Source organism: Podarcis cretensis (genome assembly GCF_951804945.1).
Source record: "Podarcis cretensis genome assembly, chromosome: 6".
NCBI classification, from domain to species: Eukaryota; Metazoa; Chordata; class Lepidosauria; order Squamata; family Lacertidae; genus Podarcis; species Podarcis cretensis.
Genome location: NC_137175.1, coordinates 72,007,284 through 72,031,454, shown reverse-complemented (window position 1 = coordinate 72,031,454; position 24,171 = coordinate 72,007,284). Strand labels below are relative to the sequence as shown.

The following is a 24,171-nucleotide window of genomic DNA, read 5'->3' as shown; positions in this document are numbered from 1 at the left end:
ACAATGATGGTTGAACTCATGTTTCAGAATCCATATTAAGCTCCAAGGCCTGACGTGTAAAATTCATGTTGATGTAGATACATGTTAACAATACAGTTTAGACCGACAGTTAGAATTGTGTACTCTGTCAAATGCTGCAATGCTATTTGTCTTCCATGTATTGAGAACAGTAATGTAGCTTTTCCATTCTGATCATAAAAATGAACTGAAAGAATGACAGCAGTTGCATGTCACAGTAAACCGTAAACATTGGCTTACCACACAAAAGAAAATTTGTTCCTTTGAGCTTGTGCTGGGAGGAAGCAAACCATGATCCCTAGCTTAATGTTATGTCCGAACAAGGGGTTTGTGATGTTTTCCATGGTCAGTAAGCCAAGACCAAACTTTATTGGGTCATTGTTTGTTGAGAGTAATGGGAGCAAGCAGCCAGGGATTAGTGCTTCAGATGTAACACTAAAGCAGGTGCATTGAAGCAGGGAACAGTTTGCTTGTGTGTAGTAAGCCAAGGTTTATGTTCAAATGTAGCCAATATAGTAGATATTGTTTTCAATCAATGAAGAATCTTGAGAATTTTTAAATTGTTACATGTTTAGTCGCCTTGGAATTATCCTTGTAAATTTTAAATCTGCTGCATCATGCTCGAGCAAGAGGGCCTTCTGGCGGTTCCCTCAATGCAAGAAGCGAAGTTACAGGGAATCAGGCAGAGGGCCTTTTCGGTAGTGGCACCCGTCCTGTGGAACACCATCAGATCTCAAAGAAATAAACAACTATTGGACTTTTAGAAGACATCTGAAGACAATGAAGGCAGCCCTGTTTAGGGAAGCTTTTAATATTTGATTAATTATTGTATTTTAATATTTTGTTGGAAGCCGCCCAGAGTGGCTGGCGAAACCCAGCCAGATGGGCAGGGTATAAGTAATAAATTATTATTATTATTATTATTATTATGCACCTAGCAAGGTAGTTTTCCTGCTCTTGTGAGGCCTTTCTGGTAAGTCATTTGTGTACCATGAAAATGGACTTCAATCAGTTCTAGGTGAATTGTCTTGTTATACCAATTATAGGGATCAAAAAATAGTTGAGCTTGCAGTAAAGTTAGCACAACTTTCTTGCTTATATATCAAATCTCTAGTGGGTTGTTACTGATGCTTAGCTACGCTTCAGTAAAACAGAGGCTTCTCTGGTGCCTTACGTGGTTTAGGAACTCAACTATGTCACACTGGCGCTTCAGTGGTCGGTGTGTCATAAAAGGCTCAGCATTCATGTACTTTAATGAGATTTCTAGGTGGGGGCGGGGGTTCACAGGAGACTATAATCACTTAATTAGTCTGGATCTGTGTTGTTTACAGAAGCTTATGAGACATATATAACACTGCAGGGACCTCATTTACTGAAAAGTGAATTAAGCCTGGCTGTACATGCATTAAGGTTCAGGAATGAATGCTGCTTCACCTATGCAGACCTCCTTTACCCCCCCCCCCCAAAAAAAAAAATTACTGGTGCAAGACAAGCCATCTTGGAGGCTCTGTGAGAAAGATGGGATATAAATTTCTTAAATAAGTTTAAGGTCTGTATTAAAGCAGCAGTTGGGTCGTTTGAAAATGCTATTGCATATCCCGGTTCTCATTTCCCCTCCTTAATGTCTAGTTCTGAACAGAATGAAGTAATGCACTTACGTATAATTATGTTTGGGTAGTAGCTATTGCCCTCCCATGCCTGTGGTTCCACCGTTCCTCTTAACATACCTCAGTGTTATTTTTTGCAGCCTTGTGGACAGACCCCCTCAAGGACTCATGATTAGACTGGCTAAAAAGCAGAGGCTTAGCATGTGGTGGCCCCTATCCAGTGGACAAACAAGTCACCACTAGTTAAAGAAGAATAAACCTTTTCATAATTACTTTGGCTTAATTTTGCCCCACTTGACATCCATGTCAATGCAACAAGTGGTTTATATAACTTGTGGTTAATGTTTCCAAAACCTTAGCCCATTTTTCTTTCTCATAACTTGCCTTTTGATTACTCTTACCTTTAAAAAAAAAAAGGAAAGAGCTACAGCTAAGCGTGTTATGTGATCTTGTGAATTCTAGTAAACTAATTCAGATTAAATTTCCTACATTCATGGCAGTGAGATTCCTCAGGGGTAAGGGAGAATGGGGCATTGGACATGAAAACAAATAGCCTCAGGAAATCCACTTTCAGCTGCCATTTATTCTGTAATCGAGTGGATCCCTTGTACAGCAAGGGTGGCTATCCTGTGGACCTCAAAATCCCATCATTGGACTGCAAATCCCATCCAGAATATGTTTTACAGCATACTCGTTTTCTGCCTGGTCAGCTACTAAAACATGGCATCTTCACGCTAGCGAAACTTGCATTTTGCTTTCTGTGTAAATATTGCAAAGTGCTTTGCTCGTTACTAGACTGATCAATCCAACAATATCTCAAGTGAATATTTAATTGTACATAGCAACAGATTTGTCTACTGTTTTGCTACTGTGCATGTTTCTGTAGCAAGTTGGACTCAGCTGAATGTTTTATCTGCCCAATAGTCAAAGTAACTTTGCTATGGCAACAGTGCATTGTTTCCAGTCACTGATATCAGAGCCTCGTAAACTTGATACTTGTATTTATATATATATATAGCCTTGTATAATAAAAGAAGTATTATCACATCTTAAATATCAGGGAAGCAGCAGTTCATACATTTTAAGCTATACAGAATGTAAAGGCACCATTGTGCTTTGAATGATGCAGTAGTCATTAGTTCTGTTCAGTGTTGGGTTGAATTGACTTGTATAAACAACCCAAGGTGGAAGTGATTTTAAGAAGTTTGTTACCTGCATAAGTGATCATGTGAACAATCCTTTCGTGATGATATTGATCTACCTTTTCCTACCACCTTGTTTATTTTGGACTCTCTGCCACAGAGCTCAGGCAATTGCATTTGTGATTAATAGTTTACATAATGAAGTATTAATAGTCTGCGCTGGTTTTGTTTCAGGGAACAAAAGTTCTACTGGCACTTGAAGCTTCTATTTCCTCATAGTCATGCTAAATTCACAGAAAAAAGGTACCCAAATGTTTTTGTTAGCCTCTGCTTACCATGAAATGTAAACCGCTACCGTTGTATTGTATCACAGCTTGTTTTGCTTTTTGTTTCATAAAAATGATTATTGCAGCCTTCTTGGCTAAACAATAAACTGAATTCATAGCATAAAATTTAAATCTTGATTTTAAGATACTGTTTCTGTGGTTTGGTTTAAAACCTATTGTTTTAAAATGTCCATCTTTACTACTGAGAAGTGTAACTGATCTGTTATAAAACTGAATGTGTTCCATAGTTTTTAGGTTTAATTTATCCATTCATCATGCAGTCAAGGGCAGCTCTGATCATTATATTTTGCCGACCCTGTTGCAACACATAGATGTTCTTGAATTATTACCATCCACTTTGTATCTTGCTTGGTGACTACCATTACTTAGTTAGGCACTCTCCCAGCTATAATTTCTTATCTAGAAAAGGTGGGAGAAAGCTTGTCTTCCCATAGAATAGATTGAAAGATGTGGAAGATTTCTTTAAAATTAAAGCACCAGCTCATCTCTGTATTATGGAAATGAGACATTTAGAACAGGAAAACCTTTCCTCAAAGGCCCTTGGTATTCTTGTACCGGTGTCAGAGAAGTCAGGTCCTCTTTTCTTCTTGAATGTGCTCTTGTGCTATAGCCTTTTCCACAGCTCTGACACTGGGGCTTATATAACTACAGTTTCACACATGTTAACCTGATTATTCTAGTTCTTGCCAGTATTAAGCTTCATGATTGATTCACTTTTGTCTTTTTGTGTAAAGGGTCGCAGATGATAAGCCACTGTATGACATTCTAAAGTGGTATGTTGATCCTCAAGATTCTGATCCTGTCATTCATCAAAGGTACATGCTTCTAAATATTTAGCATCCTAACGTTCTGTTGAGATACAAATCAGTCATTAAAGCATATTGGGCAGTCTTGTGATGCATCGTGGCTTACACCCAACAAGCACATTACTTGGTCTGGTTTGTTTGGAATGAAACAGATTTCTTGTTACGTGGCAAGGTTTATCTAATGTTACGCCTTTCATTTCAGATTAAAAACCTATGCAATGTCCCCTCAGTCAGACATACGAATTTTAATGAAAGTGGAAAACAGACCACAAAACTCCATCAGGTAAGAGATTTTTGTTTTACAAAGCAGCAAACTCTGTATCTCCATATACCTTTTGAGTAGTAAGGCAGCTATAAAATGGCCAGCTTAGAAGAATGTGGAGCGAAATGTTGTCCCTTAGGTCCAAAACGCAAGACATGCATGGAAGAACGCAGTTACTTTCTTTTCACTTGTGGTACTTTACAGACGCGAGTGGCACTGTGGGTTAAACCACAGAGCCTAGGGCTTGCTGATCAGAAGGTTGGCGGTTCGAATCCCCGTGACAGGGTGAGCTCCTGTTGCTCGGTCCCAGCTCCTGCCAACCTAGCAGTTCGAAAGCATGTCAAAGTGCAAGTAGATGAATAGGTACCGCTCTGGCGGGAAGGTAAATGGCCTTTCCGTGTGCTGCTCTGGTTCGCCAGAAGCGGCTTAGTCATGCTGGCCACATGACCCGGAAGCTGTATGCTGGCTCCCTCGGCCAATAAAGCGAGATGAACGCCGCAACCCCAGAGTCGGCCACGACTAGACTTAATGGTCAGGGGTCCCTTTACCTTTACTTTAGGGAAGAGCTGCTGTTCAGTGATGCAGCACATGTTTTGTGTGTGAAAGAGCCCACATTCATTCCCTAGCATCTCCAGGTAGGACTGGGGGTGAGACCACTGTCTGAACCCCTGGAGAGCCACTGTGGTAGATGTAGACCGAGAATGGGGAATCTGCGCCACAATCCTGTATCACCCACTACAGCACCAGCCCACTCAGTGGCTTTTAGTCCTTTTCAGTCCTAGCAGGTTTCCAGTCCTACCTTTCTTTCTTGCTCTGGGTTTGGTGACAAAGAGAAATCCACAGATCTACACGCTTAACAGCATCCACAGAGGAAGTCCATAAATAGACTCGCCTACCTCAGAAACAACAGATGCAGCACGGGAGCTGAACTAATTAAGTCCCAGGCAAAAGAGAGGGTGGAATGTGAAAAGGAGAAGAAAGACGGGATTGTAAATTGCCCAGAGAGGTTAGGAAATGGTTATATAGTGTTGCCCTTACTTTAGAGTAAGTTCCATTGAAAGCATTAGGATCTGCTTCTGCGTAATCATGACCGGCTCCAGTTCTGTGAGGGTATCTGAATTGTGTGTTACCCAGAATTCCAAAAATAAAATATCTGAAATGCCAATAATACAATCATATTGTACAAATCAGGTATAGGTGTTCAGGGTGATAACAGGTAGGTATCAGTAAAGAAAAACTATGGCGTAAAAAAAACAGACTTGCTAAATATTCTAAATTCTAGACTCTGAGTAGGATGCAAAAGCTAATGATCAAAATCTGGATAAATCTCTAAAACAAATTTGCCATCTGGTAACGCAGTAGGTGGTTTTTTTCCTTTTTTTCTGTTGTTTTGGGGGGCAGTCAGTTCCAAGTGAAGCTTACCTGATGCATACTCAATGGGTTTTTTTTGCAGTTCATTGCGTTGCTTTTAGAAATATCTATTTGTCCTCTTCAGAATAAATTAATAACTTTGTCTAGTGCTTTATGTTTGGGATGCCTTCAGAATGACTTCATGCAGTAGGGGATATTGCTTTTTCCAGTAAAGGAAGGAAAGAAACTGCTGCCAAATTATACAATCTGGTTAGGGAAGTTCACCTTCTCCTTTTCCCAGGAGAGTGGTCAGACAAGTCTTTGTAACCAAAGAAGTTGATATTAATTAACAAAATGAGTGTTTGAGATACTTAATTAATTATTTTAATTCAAAGTATAACACTACCCTGGTGATAATTCATGAATGACTGGTATGACTTTCTGACGCTTGACTGTGACAAAGTTTTATTGCAGGACAACTTTTCTCTCGAGCTATTTCTCATAGAAAGCCAGCATTACCTGGTTTCAAATGCTCAGTTAGGTGTGTCTCGAGGGTACAGTTAAGTCTGGTTAATATCAGTGCAGATCTTAAACCATGTGGCCTGTGCTAGATCTTTAAACAGTTGACTAGCATGACACCTGCGCTAGCCATTAATGATATATCTTTTTTCTTTTGTGAAGAGTCTCTGCTTTATGTTCTTAGGACCTAAACACTGTTCTAGGGTTTTGCTCCTTGTATGGTGGGGACCCCATCAATTGACTGCTGGTTTAGTGCTGTAATTCTGCGGATCCCATTGTAGGAGACTCCAGCCTGAAAGCTAGTATCGGAGCATATGGGAATTCAGTGGGTGTAACTTCACTGGTAGAAGGCATACATCAGCAGAATAGGGAAGGAAGCAATTTCCAGCCATTCCCTAACCCTTCAGTGCAGAGGCTCCATGGAGGAAGAGAGGTTGCTGAAAAGTGTCTCTTTGTCCGTTCTGCTGATAGATGTCTTTCATCAGCAGAGCAACACCCATTAAATTCCACCTTACATATTTTTCTTTTGTTGCAGAATCTACTTTGATGGTTGCATATCGATGGTTGGCCTGGTTCACACATAATGCTAAACCATGCTTTAGCACTGTGGGCAGGCTTGAACAAGTCTGGCCCAAGTGAAGCTGTGAGCTTATGCATATCCGCCTCGGTTTAAGAACGGTTTCGGTTTAAGAACAGACTTCCGGAACGGATTAAGTTCGTAAACCGAGGTACAGTGGTACCTCGGGTTAAGTACTTAATTCGTTCCGGAGATCCGTTCTTAACCTGAAACTGTTCTTAACCTGAAGCACCACTTTAGCTAATGGGGTCTCCTGCTGCTGCCGCGCTGCCGGAGCACGATTTCTGTTCTCATCCTGAAGCAAAGTTCTTAACCCGAGGTAATATTTCTGGGTTAGTGGAGTCTGTAACCTGAAGCGTATGTAACCTGAAGCGTATGTAACCCGAGGTACCACTGTACCACTGTATTTGAACCAAGGTTTCATAACCCATGTCTGATGTTGACTTCTTACAGGGTGCAGTAAAACTGAAACTGAACAAAGCATCAGTCAGCCTCTCAGCTGCAGGGGAGCAGCAAGTGCAATGCTTCCTGTGGGCTTATTGAGGCATATGGTGCTAAAGCAATAAACCATGGTTTATGCACAAACCAGGCCATTGTGTACCAATTAAGATATCTCAAGATGAGCTTACTTTCTTTAAAGCTAATGGTAGAACAGATGTATTTGGCGACTTGATTCAAGCATAGTGTGGGAAAGAGACAGACTGCAAGTGAGTCTTGTAAGACTTTGGTGCTTAATGCTCTCTCTGTTTGAAGTCTTTGTTCTTCGTTGAGGTAATATAGTCCTCGTTATGGGAAATCTGCAATAAAACGTCAGTCTTAAGTTTTACTTTCAGAACGGATACTTATTTCAGCTGTGTGATATCCGTTTTTTATGCCCAAATAGACATTTCCTAGTTCAGTTTAAGGATATGTAAAGATGATGGTTACCTTTCGGTTTTGTTAGTGCCTTAAGTTCTATCAGTGCTATTTTCCTATATAACTTTGCTAACTATTTTTATGGTATTGGTGGGGATCTTCCAGACTGTGGGCCAAATTTAGGCCCATAAGGCCATGGAGGTAGGCCTGTCAGGCCGTTTTGGGTGAGCCACGCCCACATTTCCCAGGCTTGATGCCATAAGAAGTTAGGCATGGGAAAGTTAAAGCCATGGCTCAAAACTTGAAGCGGCTGCTGTAAAGGAGAAAGAATCGGGTACACTGAAGAGCACACTTCCAGTTCCTTTGCAGCTGCAGAAACCAGGGATGGATGGCAAGTATTTTAAGGATTGCTACTTTTTACCATTCATTTTAGCACTTGCATGGATTATAGACCCAGTAGCTGCAATCAAGTGGACAGTCCTCAACAAAAAAAATTGCTTTTAAAAATGTAACCATGATCTGTTGAACTTCATCCAAGCATAACAGCTTAGTTTATAGCTGTGGCTTAGAAAACTTGTGGTCTATGAGGAGAGTTCTTGAGAAGCTTTCTACCTCCTGTTCCCTCACTACTGTTCCAAGGGAAAGTAAACTTTTGGTGAAACGAATTACTCTTTAAGTACGTCATTTTTGTGTGATCTTGACAAAGCTTTGCATACCTAAAAGTCGAAAAGGGTTTAAGAGTCATTGCTGTAGAATCTGCTTTTGTTTCTTCTGTTGTGTCAGTTTCCTGTGGGTATTTACATTCTGCTGAAAAACAAGCTGGCTTTGTCTCATATGCTTCGTAAGAAAACTCCTGCATACATTAAATACACTTTGAAATAACCATGAATACAGTGGTTCCTCGGGTTAAGAACTTAATTTTTTCTGGAGGTCCGTTCTGAACCTGAAACTGTTCTTAACCTGAGACACCACTTTAGCTAATGGGGCCTCCTGCTGCTGCTGCGCCGCTGCCACTGCACGATTTCTGTTCTCATCCTGAAGCAAAGTTCTTAACCCGAGGTACTATTTCTGGGTTAGCGGAGTCTGTAACCTGAAGCGTCTGTAACCTGAAGCATATGTTACCCAAGGTACCACTGTAGTATGTTAGCAAGGGTGGCTTTTGTCATTTTATCGAAAACCTGGCCAACCTTTAGTGAATTGGCTAGTAGATCAACACTGGCTCTGTTCCAGGTCTAGTTGCATATTTAAGAAGTATCTACCTGTGACTAATAGGGGTGCCTTTTTGTATGCCCATGCACTCCATCAAAAGTGAATGGATGCAAATAGGCAACACTTACCTTCAGATATAAATTGGATTTGCCTCTGAAGTTCCTGATCCAGCAAATAATCTGTGTGTGGACATCTCCTTCTGTGGCTGCAGCTCAGTGCCATTCAGAGCATCTGCTATTCATACAGAAAGTCCCAGGTTCAATCACTTTCTCCTAGTGCCCAGATTGGGGGCACGGGAAGAGGAGATGGTGGGAAGCCCTGTTATTCTGTTAAGGACTCCTTGTGCTGGCTGTTGATAGTGCAGCAATTTAGTTGTCATTATGATGATGATGATGATGCTCATCATTGCTTTATTAATCACCTTCCAAAACAACCATCTCAGTTTAATTTGCCCCTTATGGACTAGAAATGAATCAAAAAGTTTGCTAAGAAATCCTTGTAGTATAGAAGCAGTCAATTAGGGAGCAATCAAAATGTCGCTAAATGTTATTAAATGCAATAGATCTTCAAATAAATATGGGGGACCTTAATATCGAAACTTGTCCCACTTTGAATGTTCACATTCCAGCATTGTAACGTTTTCATTAGTTCACTGATTATCTCGATTTACTTATGATTCAGTCTGCCAACACCACCTTAAAGGAATTAGCCTGTGTCTAGTCAGTTCTTATCTCTGGTTAACAGCAGAATTTTCAAAAGTATAAAGCAAAATGCTGTATATCTGAAGAGTTGCACAGAGCAAACAGTGCGTTTATAGGGTGTTGATAATGCCTTAACTCAAGGGTCTATTCTGTAACCATCTTGTTGAAATCACTTTAACCGTTGTGACCTCTAACTGTTTTGTAAAAGTTCATACAACCCACAGACATTCTAGAAACTTTAGAATGGAGCAATAAATACATATGTCATAGTATACGGATGTAGCTGAATATGAGCTGGTGTTTTGAGGTGAAAAGGGGATAAAGGCATAGCTGGGAATAGTATTCTTAGGATTGTTTCTTTCACTGGTTTTGAGATGGGAATCTTACATGTTGCTGTCGAAAAGAATCCCCAGAATGATTTTCCATTTTATGTTGCCAAAAGGGAATCCCTCTGTTTATCTCTTTCCGACAGTAATGAACTAGAACTGTTCCTCTGACCTTGTCAGGAGAGGTTTGACCTTCCTTCCTTGGCAGAGAAGAGGGAACATGTTTGTTTTGCAAGGGTTAGTGAATTTTTGGCAGGCAGCAAATACAACCTTTGTAAGAATGTGAAGACCTGTGATGGGAATGTTAAAAGTACGGAGATTAAGATACTTGTGTTTTATAACTCAGTGTGTGTTAATTGGGAGAATAACCTCAACTTTCTCTTATTCATGGAAGAAAACATGCCAAATAAAATGAATACCGTACATAGAAGTAACTATTCCTTTTCTTAAAGTTTCATTCTCTCCACAGTAGATTAAAGAGTCCATGTTTCTGTTCCCAATGGCCTTGTCCAGAACCACAAATGACTACATAGAGTTATGTAATGCTTGTTGCATCAGCTATTTATTCCCACTAGGTTTTGTCATAACTGTAGTTAGGCAAGAAGACCACTATTGTGTGTCTGTGTGTGTACACACATAAGTGTGTGCGTGCGCGCGCACACACACACACGGCCTTATTTTGGAGGTTAGGAGGGTCAAGTGGCGCTTATATGGCATTTGCAGATCTGAAATCCATGACATGGATCCAAATTTCATGGGAGGCTCATGGTTGCTCAGAATTGGCCAGCTGCAGAAACCAACAAGTGTCAGCCAGTGGTCAGATAGAACTCTATATAATTGCACCATCAGTATCTTCGACTGTCCCTGAAGCTACTGATTGATCTTCACATACCCCTGAAAAAAGAGACAATATGATTCCAGACCAGTGGTTCCCAGCTTTTTTGGCCATGCCCCACCTAAGCATCTCTAAAATCCTGATGCCCCACCCCACCCCGGTTACATATAATTCTTCTTATTCAAAAAGTGAACTCCTATTCACATGGAGAAAGCCTAAAATGCCATTCACTGTTAATAACTCATTCTTGAATTGCCCCCCTTAAAAATCAAATTACCCCCCGTGGGGCGTGTGCCCCATGTTGGGAACCACGGTTCTAGACTATCATTGACTATGGTATAGTGCTCAGTCAATCAATATAGCTTTCGCATTAAAGGTTTTTCTATGTCTTTCAGCTATTGACCAGATGATCCCATTAGGATATTTTGCAGCAGGCATCCCATACTGGTGTGATTTAGTTTGGGCAAAGTTGTACATTATGTAGCACAACAGAATCTACAGTGGTGCCCCGCAAGACGAATGCCTCGCAAGACGGAAAACTCGCTAAACGAAAGAGTTTTCCATTTTGGAGGTGCTTCGCAAAACGAATTTCCTATGGGTTTGCTTCGCAAGATGAAAATGTCTTGCGAGTTCCTGCGGGGTTTTTTTCCTCCCCCCCCCCCCTTTTCTAAGCCGATAAGCCGCTAAAAGCCGCTAATAGCGCTAATCCGCTAAGCCGTCAATGGGCTTGCTTCGCAAGACGAAAAAACCGCTAGACGAAGAGAATCGTGGAACGGATTCTTTTCGTCTTGCGAGGCACCACTGTATTTGTTTGCCTCACAGAAATGTCCCAATTGTATCAAGATCATGGAGTGGCCAGTATCAATAATATACCGCTTACATCTGGTGTTGGACCTGATGGAATGAATCTGCATGGGAATTGGTATAAGTAACAAGGACAACTCTTCAACAATAAGCTGTGCTTAATCAATACTTATTTTTGTTTATATATGTGGGATTTGTACTATGTGCCTCCAGGGCCACATTCGCATTTCCAGGGCAGCTTACAATTTCATAATACGAATCCAGAAGTAGCGTGGACTCTGTTTAAAAGACATTATTGTGTAAGCAAGGTGAGAATTTGTATGCTGTGGTTTGAAACGGTGCCCTAGTTTGCTCTGTAACAAGCTTCATCAAAATCTCTGGACAAAATTCTAAGGCAGAGCTTTATATCGTGACACGTTTGTGTGTTGGCTGCAGGGTGTAGGTGTGTTGCGTGAACGCTCCCCATGCTCCTCCCGGGGCTGGAAAGGGGTTCATTTAACCTCCAGTTTGCTAGCAAAACTGAATTACTGAGTCGTGAAATGGTGCATGTCTAAAAAGTGTGTCACCAACATGGAAAGTTTGGAAAGCTCTGTTCTAAGGTATACGACAACAACTGCTGGGACTGCATTGTTTGAAACAAAACAGTTACTAGGTATTTCATAGATGGAACATTTTTGCCCAAATCAAAATTTAATAATTTTGACCTATTTTCCCAAACTCCTCTTTAGGAAATTGGCAGATACAGGATTTGTGGCAAATACTTTTGATTAAGTAATTTGGTGGGGGCTTCCATTGACAAGCAGCCCTACTGCTCCCAATCAATTTCCCATCAGTAGTGATGATTAGCTGCCAGAGTTTAAGCTCCTGAGTGTATGCTTCAGACATGTTTTGGTTGATATAAATCCAGATAACCTTTGTGGCACAGCTGTCATCTTTCCTTCACATAGATTACCGGTGCATAGCAAAACAATTATGTGAAAGTTTTGCATGTATCTTTTGCCATGGTAATTTGTTTGTACAACATGCAACTTCATCAGCAAGTAACACAATTATACAGCAACAAGATATGTTTTGAACTTCCATTTTAAAACTAAAGTTCTCGTTTGGTGTAGGAGAGAAGATTTAACATGATGATTCTGTATGTGCTACACGGTTCCCGCTTCATAGTTAAGTTCTGCGTTTGTACTCTTTGAACATCTGTGTATTAAATTAGATCTCTCTTAGCTACAAAATTAACAGATATTTATGAATTTCATTTATGTTTAAGTTAATATCTTAAATTCCCTCAATGTTGGTGTTTTGTAATAGACCAGGAATCACCAACTTTTGGGGGGACATTTTGAGTTCTGGAGGCTGCGTAACTTTAACCACCTATCTTTCCCCTTTTTAAGTCCTTGACTAGCTTTTCAAGCCTTTTCCTTTGGATCATTGCACTATGGAGCGTCACTTAACAGTGTTACACTTGGAAAATGTAGGGGGGGGGGTGCGCTTGTTTTCGGGGATTCCCTAACTACCTTTCATATTTCCTCCTATTGTGCCTCACTTGTTGCATATTTTCCTACCATCTGCTTTCCTGAGATTTGACTGCCATTGTGCTGCTGCCTTCTGTAAACTTACAGAGACGCAATGAGGCTGCACTTGCAGGACAAACACTGATTGTTGCTAAGTGAATGGCTGTTTGTTGTATTAGGCTCTGAAATGTTTGCACTGGGCACTGTACCTTTACATCCAGGGAGTCCTTTCAGCAGAAATCAGGGCCCTTGCCTTGTGGCCTGTAGCCCGTATACATCTATCCCTCCTATTTCCTAGTTTGGGTTGTTCTTAATTTTATTATGTATTTTGTGGCTTGTATATTGTAATGCTGTGTTGTGAACTGCCTTGAAATCTACAGATGTAGGGAATAATAATACTAATAATGTCTTAAGGAGTCTGTAGTCTGTTCCTACATCAAGCTAGCAAACAACCACCAGCTCATTGGTTTCCGTTCCAGGCTTGTCAGTAAAACCTGGGTCTTGATACATAACTTAACCCCATGAGCCTCAGTGGGCTATTATCTACTTCTTGCCTGTAGTCCTTTTTCCTGTGCTACATGAGTACAGCAGAAAAGAGAAGAGTGCTGGGAAGGGAAAGTGGCTTCTGTCTGCTGCTGCATCAAAAGTGCTTCCTGCTTTGAGTGTCATATCTTCTTCTTTTTATCGTCCTCATCATTCTCTTGGCTGTTTCTCCTCGATCAGTGCAGGATTCAGGCAGTCAATGATTTCTGCATATCAGGTGTTTTAATTGCCTCAGTTTTTGATTCATCAGTTGCCTGGACATGAGGAGGGTGGGGGTGGGGTGGGGGTGGGGGGAGGACTTTTATGATCTGTCATGGGTTCTGTTTCCCTTTCAGGATAAGCTGCCCAAAAGCCATGTAATTTTGAGAGTGTGCTCCTAGCACTGGGTTCTTGAGCCAGAATCAGTGTTCCTTTGATGCAATTCCAACTCCACAGTCAGCTCAAGCAGGAAGACACTTAGCTGTGTAAGGGGCAGCCATCATTTGACATTGATACCAAGATCTCTTTCTTGGGTGTGGCTCAGAATTCCATAATTTCTATAGCAATGGTGGATCAGTCATATTTGTGGCAGGGCATGCTCTTGATCTGGTATTATATCCAGGATACGAAGATGATCAGGAATGATTGGCAGCTTTGTGCGGCTCCTTTATTATGGACAGATCTTTATGTGGCAGGACTTACAGAGAATCTAAAACTGTATAGGCATGGGGGAATCTATTAAGATAGTTCATTGCCAGGTGGATCCTGGTGGTTTCCTGAAAGGTCTTGGGGTTTTCCTACTGCAAGCTAGAAGCTAGGCAAATCCTTGGCCTATTAAGAGCTTGTGTAATGAAGTGACAGGAATGATGACTAGAACAAAGATGCTAGGCTAGACCAGACCTGACCAATTAATCACAGATAAGATCTGATCTTTGACCCTACTGCATAGCAGTGATTGTGGTGAAGGTACTTCTTTCCAGTTGTTGCATCTGCCATGTGGTGGAGCTGTCCTAAGTAACTACAAGTGGCATGTTTTTAAGACAAAAATGTTCTTCAGATGTCAGACACAGACTCTAGGGACTTTCTCTTCATATATTGTCATGTCCCCCATTTTGGTTTACATAGGCAAAGATATACAATGCCGGTTTACAATTCAAATGATTATAGTTATATAGCCTGACCTCTAAATAGTGGAACCTATCCCCCACAGAGGTATGTGTGGCCTCCATGCCACTTATTTTTGAGTAGACCTTTAAAACCCATCTTTTTCAGAATCCTTTCTCCTAAAAACACCCATTCCCTTGTGTAGCTAGTGCTTCCATTGCTAGTTTTAGGCTGAAATTGTAAGCCTCTTTGGGTCAGCTATACTCCAAAAGGTGGACGGTGGCTGCTTATAAGTAAACAAATGTTTATGTTATGGAGCATTAAATGTAAAGGATATGTCCTATTAAAAGTCAGGCTTTCATGGTGAAATATGCTTCATGAGGCAAACAATTGAAACTAATTATTTTTTGTTAACTGGGCAAAAGGTCTTAATTGGAGCTAAGTAGCAGTGAAGGGAAGATAATTGCTATCCTTCCTAAAAATACATCTGAAGCAGCATCTTCATCTTCAGCTGGCAAATACACAAGTGACTTGTATGCATAGACACTTTTGGTTAGCTGAGGTGGAATATTTGATAATTTCAGTGTACAAAGCATATCTATTTTCAGGAAGTTGCATTTTATTGCAGTGTTGTAATCCTTTTTATGGGGACTTAAACCAAGTTATAGTTCAAGTGCCAAAGCTCTTTATAAATCCTTTCGGAAAACATTAGCTCCCTTAATACTTAACAAATCTGAATGATCACATTAGTAACTAGACAAACATAAGTGCAAAGTTTAAGGTATGCTATAGTTGTAGGTGGAACTGAATTTTATAATCCAGAATGTAGTTTCCCCCCTTGCTGTATAACTGAGAAGAGCATTTCACTATTTTCCCGTTCACAAATCATAACCACAAGGAAGAGTTATTCACCACTTAGGAATGAATGTCCATCTGTTAGTTATTATCTCTGCAGCACTGCAGCCCCTCACAACTAGTACTTGAAAGGATTCTTAAGTGCAGTGGACATCTCCTCTGTTCTAACTCCCCCTCCTGAAATGGGGTTAAACCTTCTGCATTATTAGTAGCAGTAGTACCAAAATTCATTTATATTTTGTGTTTTGGCAGTAATATTTCTGTCAAGGATTGCTTTAATAAAATGGGATGGTGCCCATAGCTGCTTCAGGAAGTACTTCCATTTTTCATTGTATGCTGATGTCAGCATGTTTTGTGGGGGGATTTCAAAGCTTGTGTTAAAAAGAGTTTTTTTTCCTCACAAAGTACGAATACATTGTTCCAGTGAAGATGCTTCAATGGAGCAGTCATGCTTTATCATAGGAGAGTAGACTCAACGGGATTTTCGTTTTTATCTTTAATCACAGACTACAAAAATGCCATTATTAAAACGAAAGGCTGTGCAGATGACATGCAGGAAGGACTGATCTTAGCAGGGAATTTCCTGCTGTCTGAGCTGGCAGGGATGACTGAGTTCACCACTAAGATAATAGCTGGAGGCTCCATTGGAGAGGTATACATTTATGATGGAGGGTTCTGTAGAATGCAGCAGTTTTCAGAAGGATTAGTTGGCTGCCTTTTTGGCCTTCTTGCAAGCCAGTAGGCTCTTTCGGAGCTTATGCGGCTTCTGGTCAGTCATAATGGACAAAATTAAAGCATTAAAATGCAGGCGCAAAGCTCTTGCCAATATTGTCTCTCTTCAGCATCATCATTTTTCTTGGGGCACAACAGGTAAATCCATTCCATCATGTTGCACTGATGATACTTGTTCAGATGCTGTTTGAAATCCTTTAATATGGTAGTCGTCACAGGGTAATTCTAGAAAATGCAATCTTTTTACACACACACAAACATAAATTGCAGGTGTGTACACCGTGATCTTATTTGTATGCCACTTTCCCATGCTAGAACCATGCTCGAAAAGAGTGGCTCACAACAACGCACAGAATAAATGCAACATTTCGTGATGATGCTTTAACAGTTACAAAGCAGAACACAAAGTCATGCTAATATCAATAAGGGCAAACAAACATCTCATGTTAATAAACACTGAAATAACAATAAAATACAAAACATCCAAATAGCAGCAAAAACGATACCACCAACCCCAGTTGGCGTGAATGCTGAGCAGGGGGGAGCTTGTCCTTGATGATTCCAGAAGACTGTCCCCTGTATCAAGGCACTAGAGCTTCATATTCCTTACAATGGTATTATTGCTTAATTGAGAGGGTGGTGGTGTGGTCTAAACCACTGAGCCTCTTGGGCTTACCGATTGGAAGGTCAGCAGTTCGAATCCCCACAACAGTGTGACCTCCCATTGCTCTGTCCCAGTTCCTGCCAACCTAGCAGTTCAAAAGCATGCCAGTGCAAGTAGATAAATAGGTACCGCTCTGGCGGGAAGGTAGACAGCGTTTCCATGCACTCTGGCTTCCATCACTGTGTTCAGTTGTGCCACATGATCCGGAAAGCTGTCTGTGGACAAATGCTGGCTCCCTCGGCCTGAAAGTTAAATGAGCATCGCAACCCCATAGTCGCGTTTGACTGGACTTAACCATCCAGGGGTCCTTTACCTTATTATTATTATTGCTTATCATTAGACTTGTTATCTAAAGGTCTCCAGGCAATTACCGTATTTTTCGCTCTATAACACGCACCAGACCATAACACGCACGTAGTTTTTAGAGGAGGAAAACAAGAAAAAAAATACTCTAAACGAAATAGTGGATATATGATTTTTGTGGTTCATGCTGTGGCCACAGACATGTGATCTGACAGTGAGTGTGGAGTAGCCCAATGCAAAAATCCTGAGGATCCATGTGGCTCCATGCTTTGTAACCACGGAGGAGGGAAGGAAGGGGAACCATGGATCCTCTGCTCACGACTGCAGCAGATCCCCCCCGCCACCCGCAGGCATTCGCTCCATAACACGCACAGACATTTCCCCTTACTTTCTAGGAGGAAAAAAGTGAGTGTTATGGTGCAAAAAATACGGTAATACCCATTTTAAAACATGCAACAGCCACACAAGCAAAATAATCTCAGTCCATCAATGTTTCACCTGGTGCTAAAACAATGTCACCAAAGGTACCGGGTGGACCACAAATTCCACTAAAAGAAGAGCTCCTGAACGTGTCGCTAAGGAGACCACAGCCTCTGACTTGTGAGAAACTATCTTCACAATCAATCGATCTAAAAACCTCCCACCCTCAAGGATAAAATTCAAGAACGCCAATTACATTTGCACCCTCTTAATCGCAAGCCCTGATGGACCACAGACCAAGGGCCCATTTTGACCAGCACAGATGCCTGTAGGAATCCCACAAGCAATGACAGGCGCACAACTGCCTTCTCCCGCTGTTCTCCCCCAGTGACTGCCATTGAGAGGTGTGTTGCCTCTGATTCTGGAGCCAGTATACGGCCATCATTAACAGTAACCATTGGTGGGTTAGGCTGAGAGAGTGCAACTTGTTCCAAGGACAGGTCCAAAAGTGGACTTAAGGTGGGGTGGGTGTGATTTGTTCCTTGAAATACATACTTTGGGGGAAGGAACAAGTTTGTTTTCTCCTGCTCTGGGGGGTAGGGCTTGAGCCAGTGGCTTCAAGATACAAGAAAGGAGATTCAGACTAAACGGGGAAAATTTCTGACAGTAAGAGGCGTTTGACAGTCTTCCATGGAAGGTGGTGGGCTCTCCTTCCTTGGAGGTTTTTAAGCAGAGGTTGGATGGCCATCTGTCAGGGATGCTTTAGCTGAGATTTCTGCATTGCAGCGGCTTGGACTAGATGGTCCTTCCAACTCTACGATTCTCTGAGTCTTTGTTTTTGTTTATTACTGGTTTTATATGCGGTTTGTTTATGGGATTTTTTAAAATATTAAGTTGGTCTGTGCAAAAATATGATCAATAGAAGTAATAAAATGGTAAAATATTGGTCTAACATTGTCATTTACTTTGAAACATTTAATATTTGCAACAGTTTTTGTGTGTTTGAAGTGCTGTGAAATGTGTTGATAGATTTTATAAATGGGACACTCTTTAATTTATAAAAGCAAAGCAAATCAAAGCTGTATTTGAGAGAGAGCAGAATACAGTTAACAGTTTGTTTGTTTGTTTGTTTGTTTGTTTGTTTGTTTGTTTTTATGGGGAGAGGGAAGCCAAGAAGGTAAAAGCAAAATAGAATAGTAAGTTCCAGAGATTTAGTTAGATCACTACAGGAAAATACTATTCTCTTAAGATTCTTTTGCTCTTCGTACTGCACCAGAGTCTTGGCTATTTGCCAAAAGCTGTCACTGTCTGTCAACCAATAAAGTTTACTTAAAGCTATGCCTTGGTGATCTAACACTTGAATAATTTACTATCATAAAATAGTTTAAAGTACAAATGTTTTATGCTATGCCAAGCTGGACGCTAAAGATGTTTTGTCTAAAACATGAGATAATGGAAAGTGTATTGTGGCATGTGAATGACTTTAGCCTTTTGGTGGTAGATGTTTGCTTAACCAGAAAAGAATGTGTTGAGACTCTTGCCAATAGAAAGGTATTGCCATATTTTGCATTAAAGTACTGTAAATAAATCAGTAAATATGGTTCTGTTCATGTGTTAATCCACAACTTATGAATGCATTCATTGAATAAGAAACGCAATATACTGTTATCCTTTTTAAAAGGTTTCAGAAAGAGCTGGTCATAATTACTCTGGGTTGAAAGAAACATGAAACCAAATATTTTCATGATGATTGAAGTTGGATTTGAGGGACATAACCATTGCTTAAAGTTGTTTCTTCCAGAACCAGAAAAAGCAAGTTGCAAATTTTTAACATCTTGACTTTTAAAAATCTGACTCCTGATACAGTGTTATGCAATAAGCAGTGAGGTATACCAGCAATATCGATTTAAAATATTGTGGTAACTGGTAAGGAATTCTACAATAGATAATACAGTTGGTGGAAGTCAAGGCTAGGCAACATACTGGGAATCTATTTCAGGCAAATACTGGGAATCTATTTCAGGCAAATACTTTATATCTAAACTTTTTATTCACTGGATTTAGTAGATTGGTGGCAATTGAGGAATTACAGCTCACTTTGCTTTTTTTGAAGTAATTGCTGAGATAGTGTTGGCTATTAATAGCCTTAGGAGTTGAAGTTTTCTTTGTTGTTGTTTTTTTTGCTCTTGAAATGTATAGGTCTGGAAGGACCGTAGCTTGCTTATGTAATAATTATTAGGAATAGGCACAGTTAAGTTCTTAGGATTACTTCAGTTATTTTGAAATGCTATGATGATGCCTGCTGCTGGCTTTGAATGCATTCTCCCAAGAAGGAGAAAGTCTCCCTTATATGGAATTGGCTGGCCAATCCAAGTCACATGGATGAGCCAGAACACACAAATAAAATGAGGTTTTCTTTTGGGAGTTTAGTTTGGAGCTGCTGGTGTGAGTAGCTGTGGATTATACTATGAAGTTATGACATTTTAAATTCTATTTCCACAAACAAATAGTTCTTAATTTCGTCAACTAGATTTCTGGTTTTGTTTTGCTACATAATTCTGCCGTTCTGTAACTTTCAAAGTTTTGCACATGTATATTGATATAATTTTATCCTACCTTTGCCATCTAACTACGATAGTTCTTAATTAATGTCGTGTACACTAAAGTCAGATAGAAGATACCCCGATTACTGGATTTTTATTTTTTTTTAAGGAAGCATTTATATATCTCCCTCAAATGACTGAGCTATTTGTAAACATGTGTTCCCAACCTTTTTGAGCCCAGGACACATTTCTTCACAGAAGAAAAACTTGTAATGCCCAGATCACACGAAATACCTGCATCCCACTAAAACAAATAAAATGGATGAAGAAGGCAGCACTCCCCAAAACTGGTAACACCCCCCCCCCATTTTTTTAAATAGAAAATGGGAGAGCCTTGGTGGGCAGCAAAGGAGGGTGTACAGGTGCCATGGCTGGGAAGTTGCAATTTTATATAGGCTGCAACCATTTTGCACAGGGAATGTGATGGCCTGGGATTTGAACTTTGAGGCTGAACCTGAGGAATCCCAGCCTGCACAGGATTCTCCGCCTCCAGAACCAGCTGAGCCAGGGCTGGGGCTTGAGCCTGAAGGGTCCTCACCTGTGCTGGATCCTCAGGTGCAGGCACCAGCTGAGTCTGCTCTGGCTCCTGAGGTGATGGAGGACCCATTGCCTGCAGGTGCTTCACTCTCAGCCCCGTCAGGGGAAGCTGAGGTTCCCTCTGGGTCCGGTAACCCTCCAGCCTCTCCTGAGCTGCAGAGGCTCAGGGCAGAGAGGCGGAGGAAACTAAGTTCCCGCAGGAGGAGTGCTCACCTCCACTCCAGGAGAGGCAAGTCACCTGGGGACCGGGGCCGCACTATGCCTCGGGGCAGATAAAAGCCAGCCAGCCCCAGTCCCAAGTTGCAGCTGCAACATTGTTGGTAGCCAGTTCCTGCCTGCACCCTGTCCTGCTTTTCTGCCAGAGCTCCTGACCTCACCCGACTCCCTGCCTTGAACCCAGCTTCAACTTTGATGGACTGCCTCCATACTGCACCCTCGACCTAGGACTGGACTCGGACCATGCCTCATGGTTATCCCACGGGACCAGCACAGGGAATCTGGTCCCTGTGCACATCGGTGCAGCATGCATTATCGCCCCCTGTTATTCCCCGCCCCCATTATACCCCCATTTTTCCAGGTCCCAAAGGACCTCACGTTGCTTGGACGTGCCTAAAATAGTTGGATTATTTATTGGGTTTAATCAAGTCACTCTTGTTGCTAGAGGAATATAAAAAGAGTCATAAAAGACTTGGAGGTGATATATATCCACATCACTTGCAAAACCAAAGTTTGATACATGCCTGCAGCCCAAGTTATGTCAAAGAGCCTAAAAAAGAACCATTTTTTTTCTGTTTGTGTCTCGAGGCAGAGGCCAACAACCCAGAGGAGAACTGCACATTGGTACGGAATGTTGAGCTGTGGGCATGCAATTGCTGCTTCAAATACTTGAATGAGCTTTGGGGGATTTCCAGTGGCAGCCTGGAATGTGCCTCCATGTGTACAGCACAGCATACAAACTGAATTACTAGAGAGAGAGAGAGAGAGAGAGAGAGAGAGAGAGAGAGAGAATATATATATATATATATAAACAGTGGTTTCGGTTGACTGGCTCAACAGGTTATGAAATGTTTGTTTTATTTCCAGGAAGCTGAAATTCGGTTCACATCTATCCCAGAGTACACTGATAGCCTCCCTTTCAGATTTTTATTTTCTAACTCTGTCCCTTAAAATGGTGGACCTAATCCTCAATGGCCATGGTACTTCAGCACTATCAAGGGAAGGGAAGTCTGAAATGGGAGATTTTTATGACGTAATCAACAAAACGAGACCTGGAATTACTTATATAGGCCCGTATGCCAGCACAAACTAGCCACACTTTGGACACAATGTTAGATTGCAGAACTGCCCTTTCCTTTCTTGGATTTGACCAGTGCAGAGCACAGCACGGCGTGAGTGCCATAGTGAAGCCAATCCAGCACCTCTGTGCTTCTTACATTGTCCCTCTTGGTAAATGGCAGCAGTCATTCCCGTTGGCAAAACAGCTGTGCCACACCGCCTATCGGCCGCTACTGGGTTTGGAGGAGATATTTGTCACGATACCTGTGAATAACTTTGATTTGCTAACACTTTCAAATATCTGCTTGCTGATAAACTTTTGCAATTACTTTTTCAAAGGTACGAAGAACTGGATGCCAGCAAAGGCCTTCGAGACAATTTGAAAGGGAAGGTTGTCATAGAATACCCAACTTTGCATATTGTTTTGAAGAAATTCCAGACGGATATGGTGATTCTTGGCCACGGTAAGAAACTATACGTTACAATGCAATAACATTTTATGCAAACAAGAATTAAGGCTCTTTATCCTGTTAAAACCAGGAATGAGCATCAGCTTGTAAATAATAAAGCATTTCCCCCTGTTGCAATTACTTGGATTATATATATTATCAGTGTATATGTTGATCCTTTCTAGTTAGGTTTTAAGTGATTTAATCACTGTAATACTGTTAGCATTTTATTTACCAGTTTATGATAATGTAAAATGGATCTTGTTGTTTAGTCGTTTAGTCGTGTCCGACTCTTCGTGACCCCATGGACCAGAGAACGCCAGGCACTCCTGTCCTCCACTGCAGCTTGGTCAGACTCATGCTGGTAACCTCGAAAACACTATCCAACCATCTCGTCCTCTGTCGCCCCCTTCTCCTTGTGCCCTCCATCTTTCCCAACATCAGGGTCTTCTCCAGGGAGTCTTCTCTTCTCATGAGGTGGCCAAAGTACTGGAGCCTCAGCTTCACAATCTGTCCTTCCAGTGAGCACTCAGGGCTGATTTCCTTCAGAATGGAGAGGTTTGATCTTCTTGCAGTCCATGGGACTCTCAAGAGTCTCCTCCAGCACCATAATTCAAAAGCATCAATTCTTCGGCGATCAGCCTTCTTTATGGTCCAGCTCTCACTTCCATACATCACTACTGGGAAAACCATAGCTTTAACTATACGGACCTTTGTTGGCAAGGTGATGTCTCTACTTCTCAAGATGCTGTCTAGGCCTGTCATTGCCCTTCTCCCAAGAAGCAGGCGTCTTTTAATTTTGTGGCTGCTGTCACCATCTGCAGTGATCATGGAGCCCAAGAAAGTAAAATCTCTCACTGCCTCCATTTCTTCCCCTTCTATTTGCCAGGAGGTGATGGGACCAGTAGCCATGATCTTCGTTTTTTTGATGCTGAGCTTCAGACCATATTTTGCACTCTCCTCTTTCACCCTCAATAAAAGGTTCTTTAATTCCTCCTCACTTTCTGCCATCAAGGTTGTGTCATCTGCATATCTGAGGTTGTTGATATTTCTTCCGGCAATCTTAATTCCGGCTAGGGATTCATCCAGCCCAGCCTTTCGCATGATGAATTCTGCATATAGGTTAAATAAGCAGGGAGACAAAATGCAGCCTTGTCGTACTCCTTTCCCAATTTTGAACCAGTCAGTTGTTCCATATCCAGTTCTAACTGTAGCTTCTTGTCCCACATAGAGATTTCTCAGGAGACAGATGAGGTGATCAGGCACTCCCATTTCTTTAAGAACTTGCCATCTAAAATGCCTCAAAACTATAGTTCCGGGTTTTTGAGCCATCAAATTTGATATGGTAGACAAACACATACCTGTTATATGAATAACCTTCCAGACAATTTTGCAACGTAGCGTTTGTTAACATCTGCAGCTGATTTGTTTTACCAGATCAAATGCCTGCTTGGTAACTGGAAGTTTGAAGGCACCAGGCAATGCTTGAATATATCTTACAAATTATGGTTGGTTACATAACTGAGAAAAGTTTGCTTCCTCTACTGTGAAACCTTCAAAATACCTTGGAACAGAATTAATCCATTTCTTTTTCTTGGTCATATCCTATATTCCAGAGTCAGTATGCTAGGTAGAAATAATATTTTAATATTCTGCCACATAAATATGTTAATGTTTATATTGGACATGATGGCTATATGCTGCCTCCAGGCTCAGAGGAAGCATGGTCCAGATATCAGTTGTTAAGGCATAAAAGGGCTAATTCATGCGTACGCAGCTTGTGGATTTCCCATAGCATCTGGTTGGCCACTGTGAGAAACAGGATTCTGAACTAGGTG

General features: G+C 41.3%; 1 protein-coding gene across 1 annotated transcript in view; it reads left to right on the top strand.

The window, feature by feature from the left end:
• The window catches only part of ZNHIT6 (zinc finger HIT-type containing 6), a 40,552-nt gene that overhangs the window by 11,574 nt on the left and 4,807 nt on the right, over positions 1 to 24,171 (top strand). The window contains exons 6-9 of the mRNA XM_079981710.1: positions 3,002 to 3,070; positions 3,849 to 3,929; positions 4,123 to 4,203; positions 22,224 to 22,348. Coding sequence (XP_079837836.1) covers positions 3,002 to 3,070; positions 3,849 to 3,929; positions 4,123 to 4,203; positions 22,224 to 22,348 — 356 coding nt within the window. The remainder of the gene's footprint in view (positions 1 to 3,001; positions 3,071 to 3,848; positions 3,930 to 4,122; positions 4,204 to 22,223; positions 22,349 to 24,171) is intronic.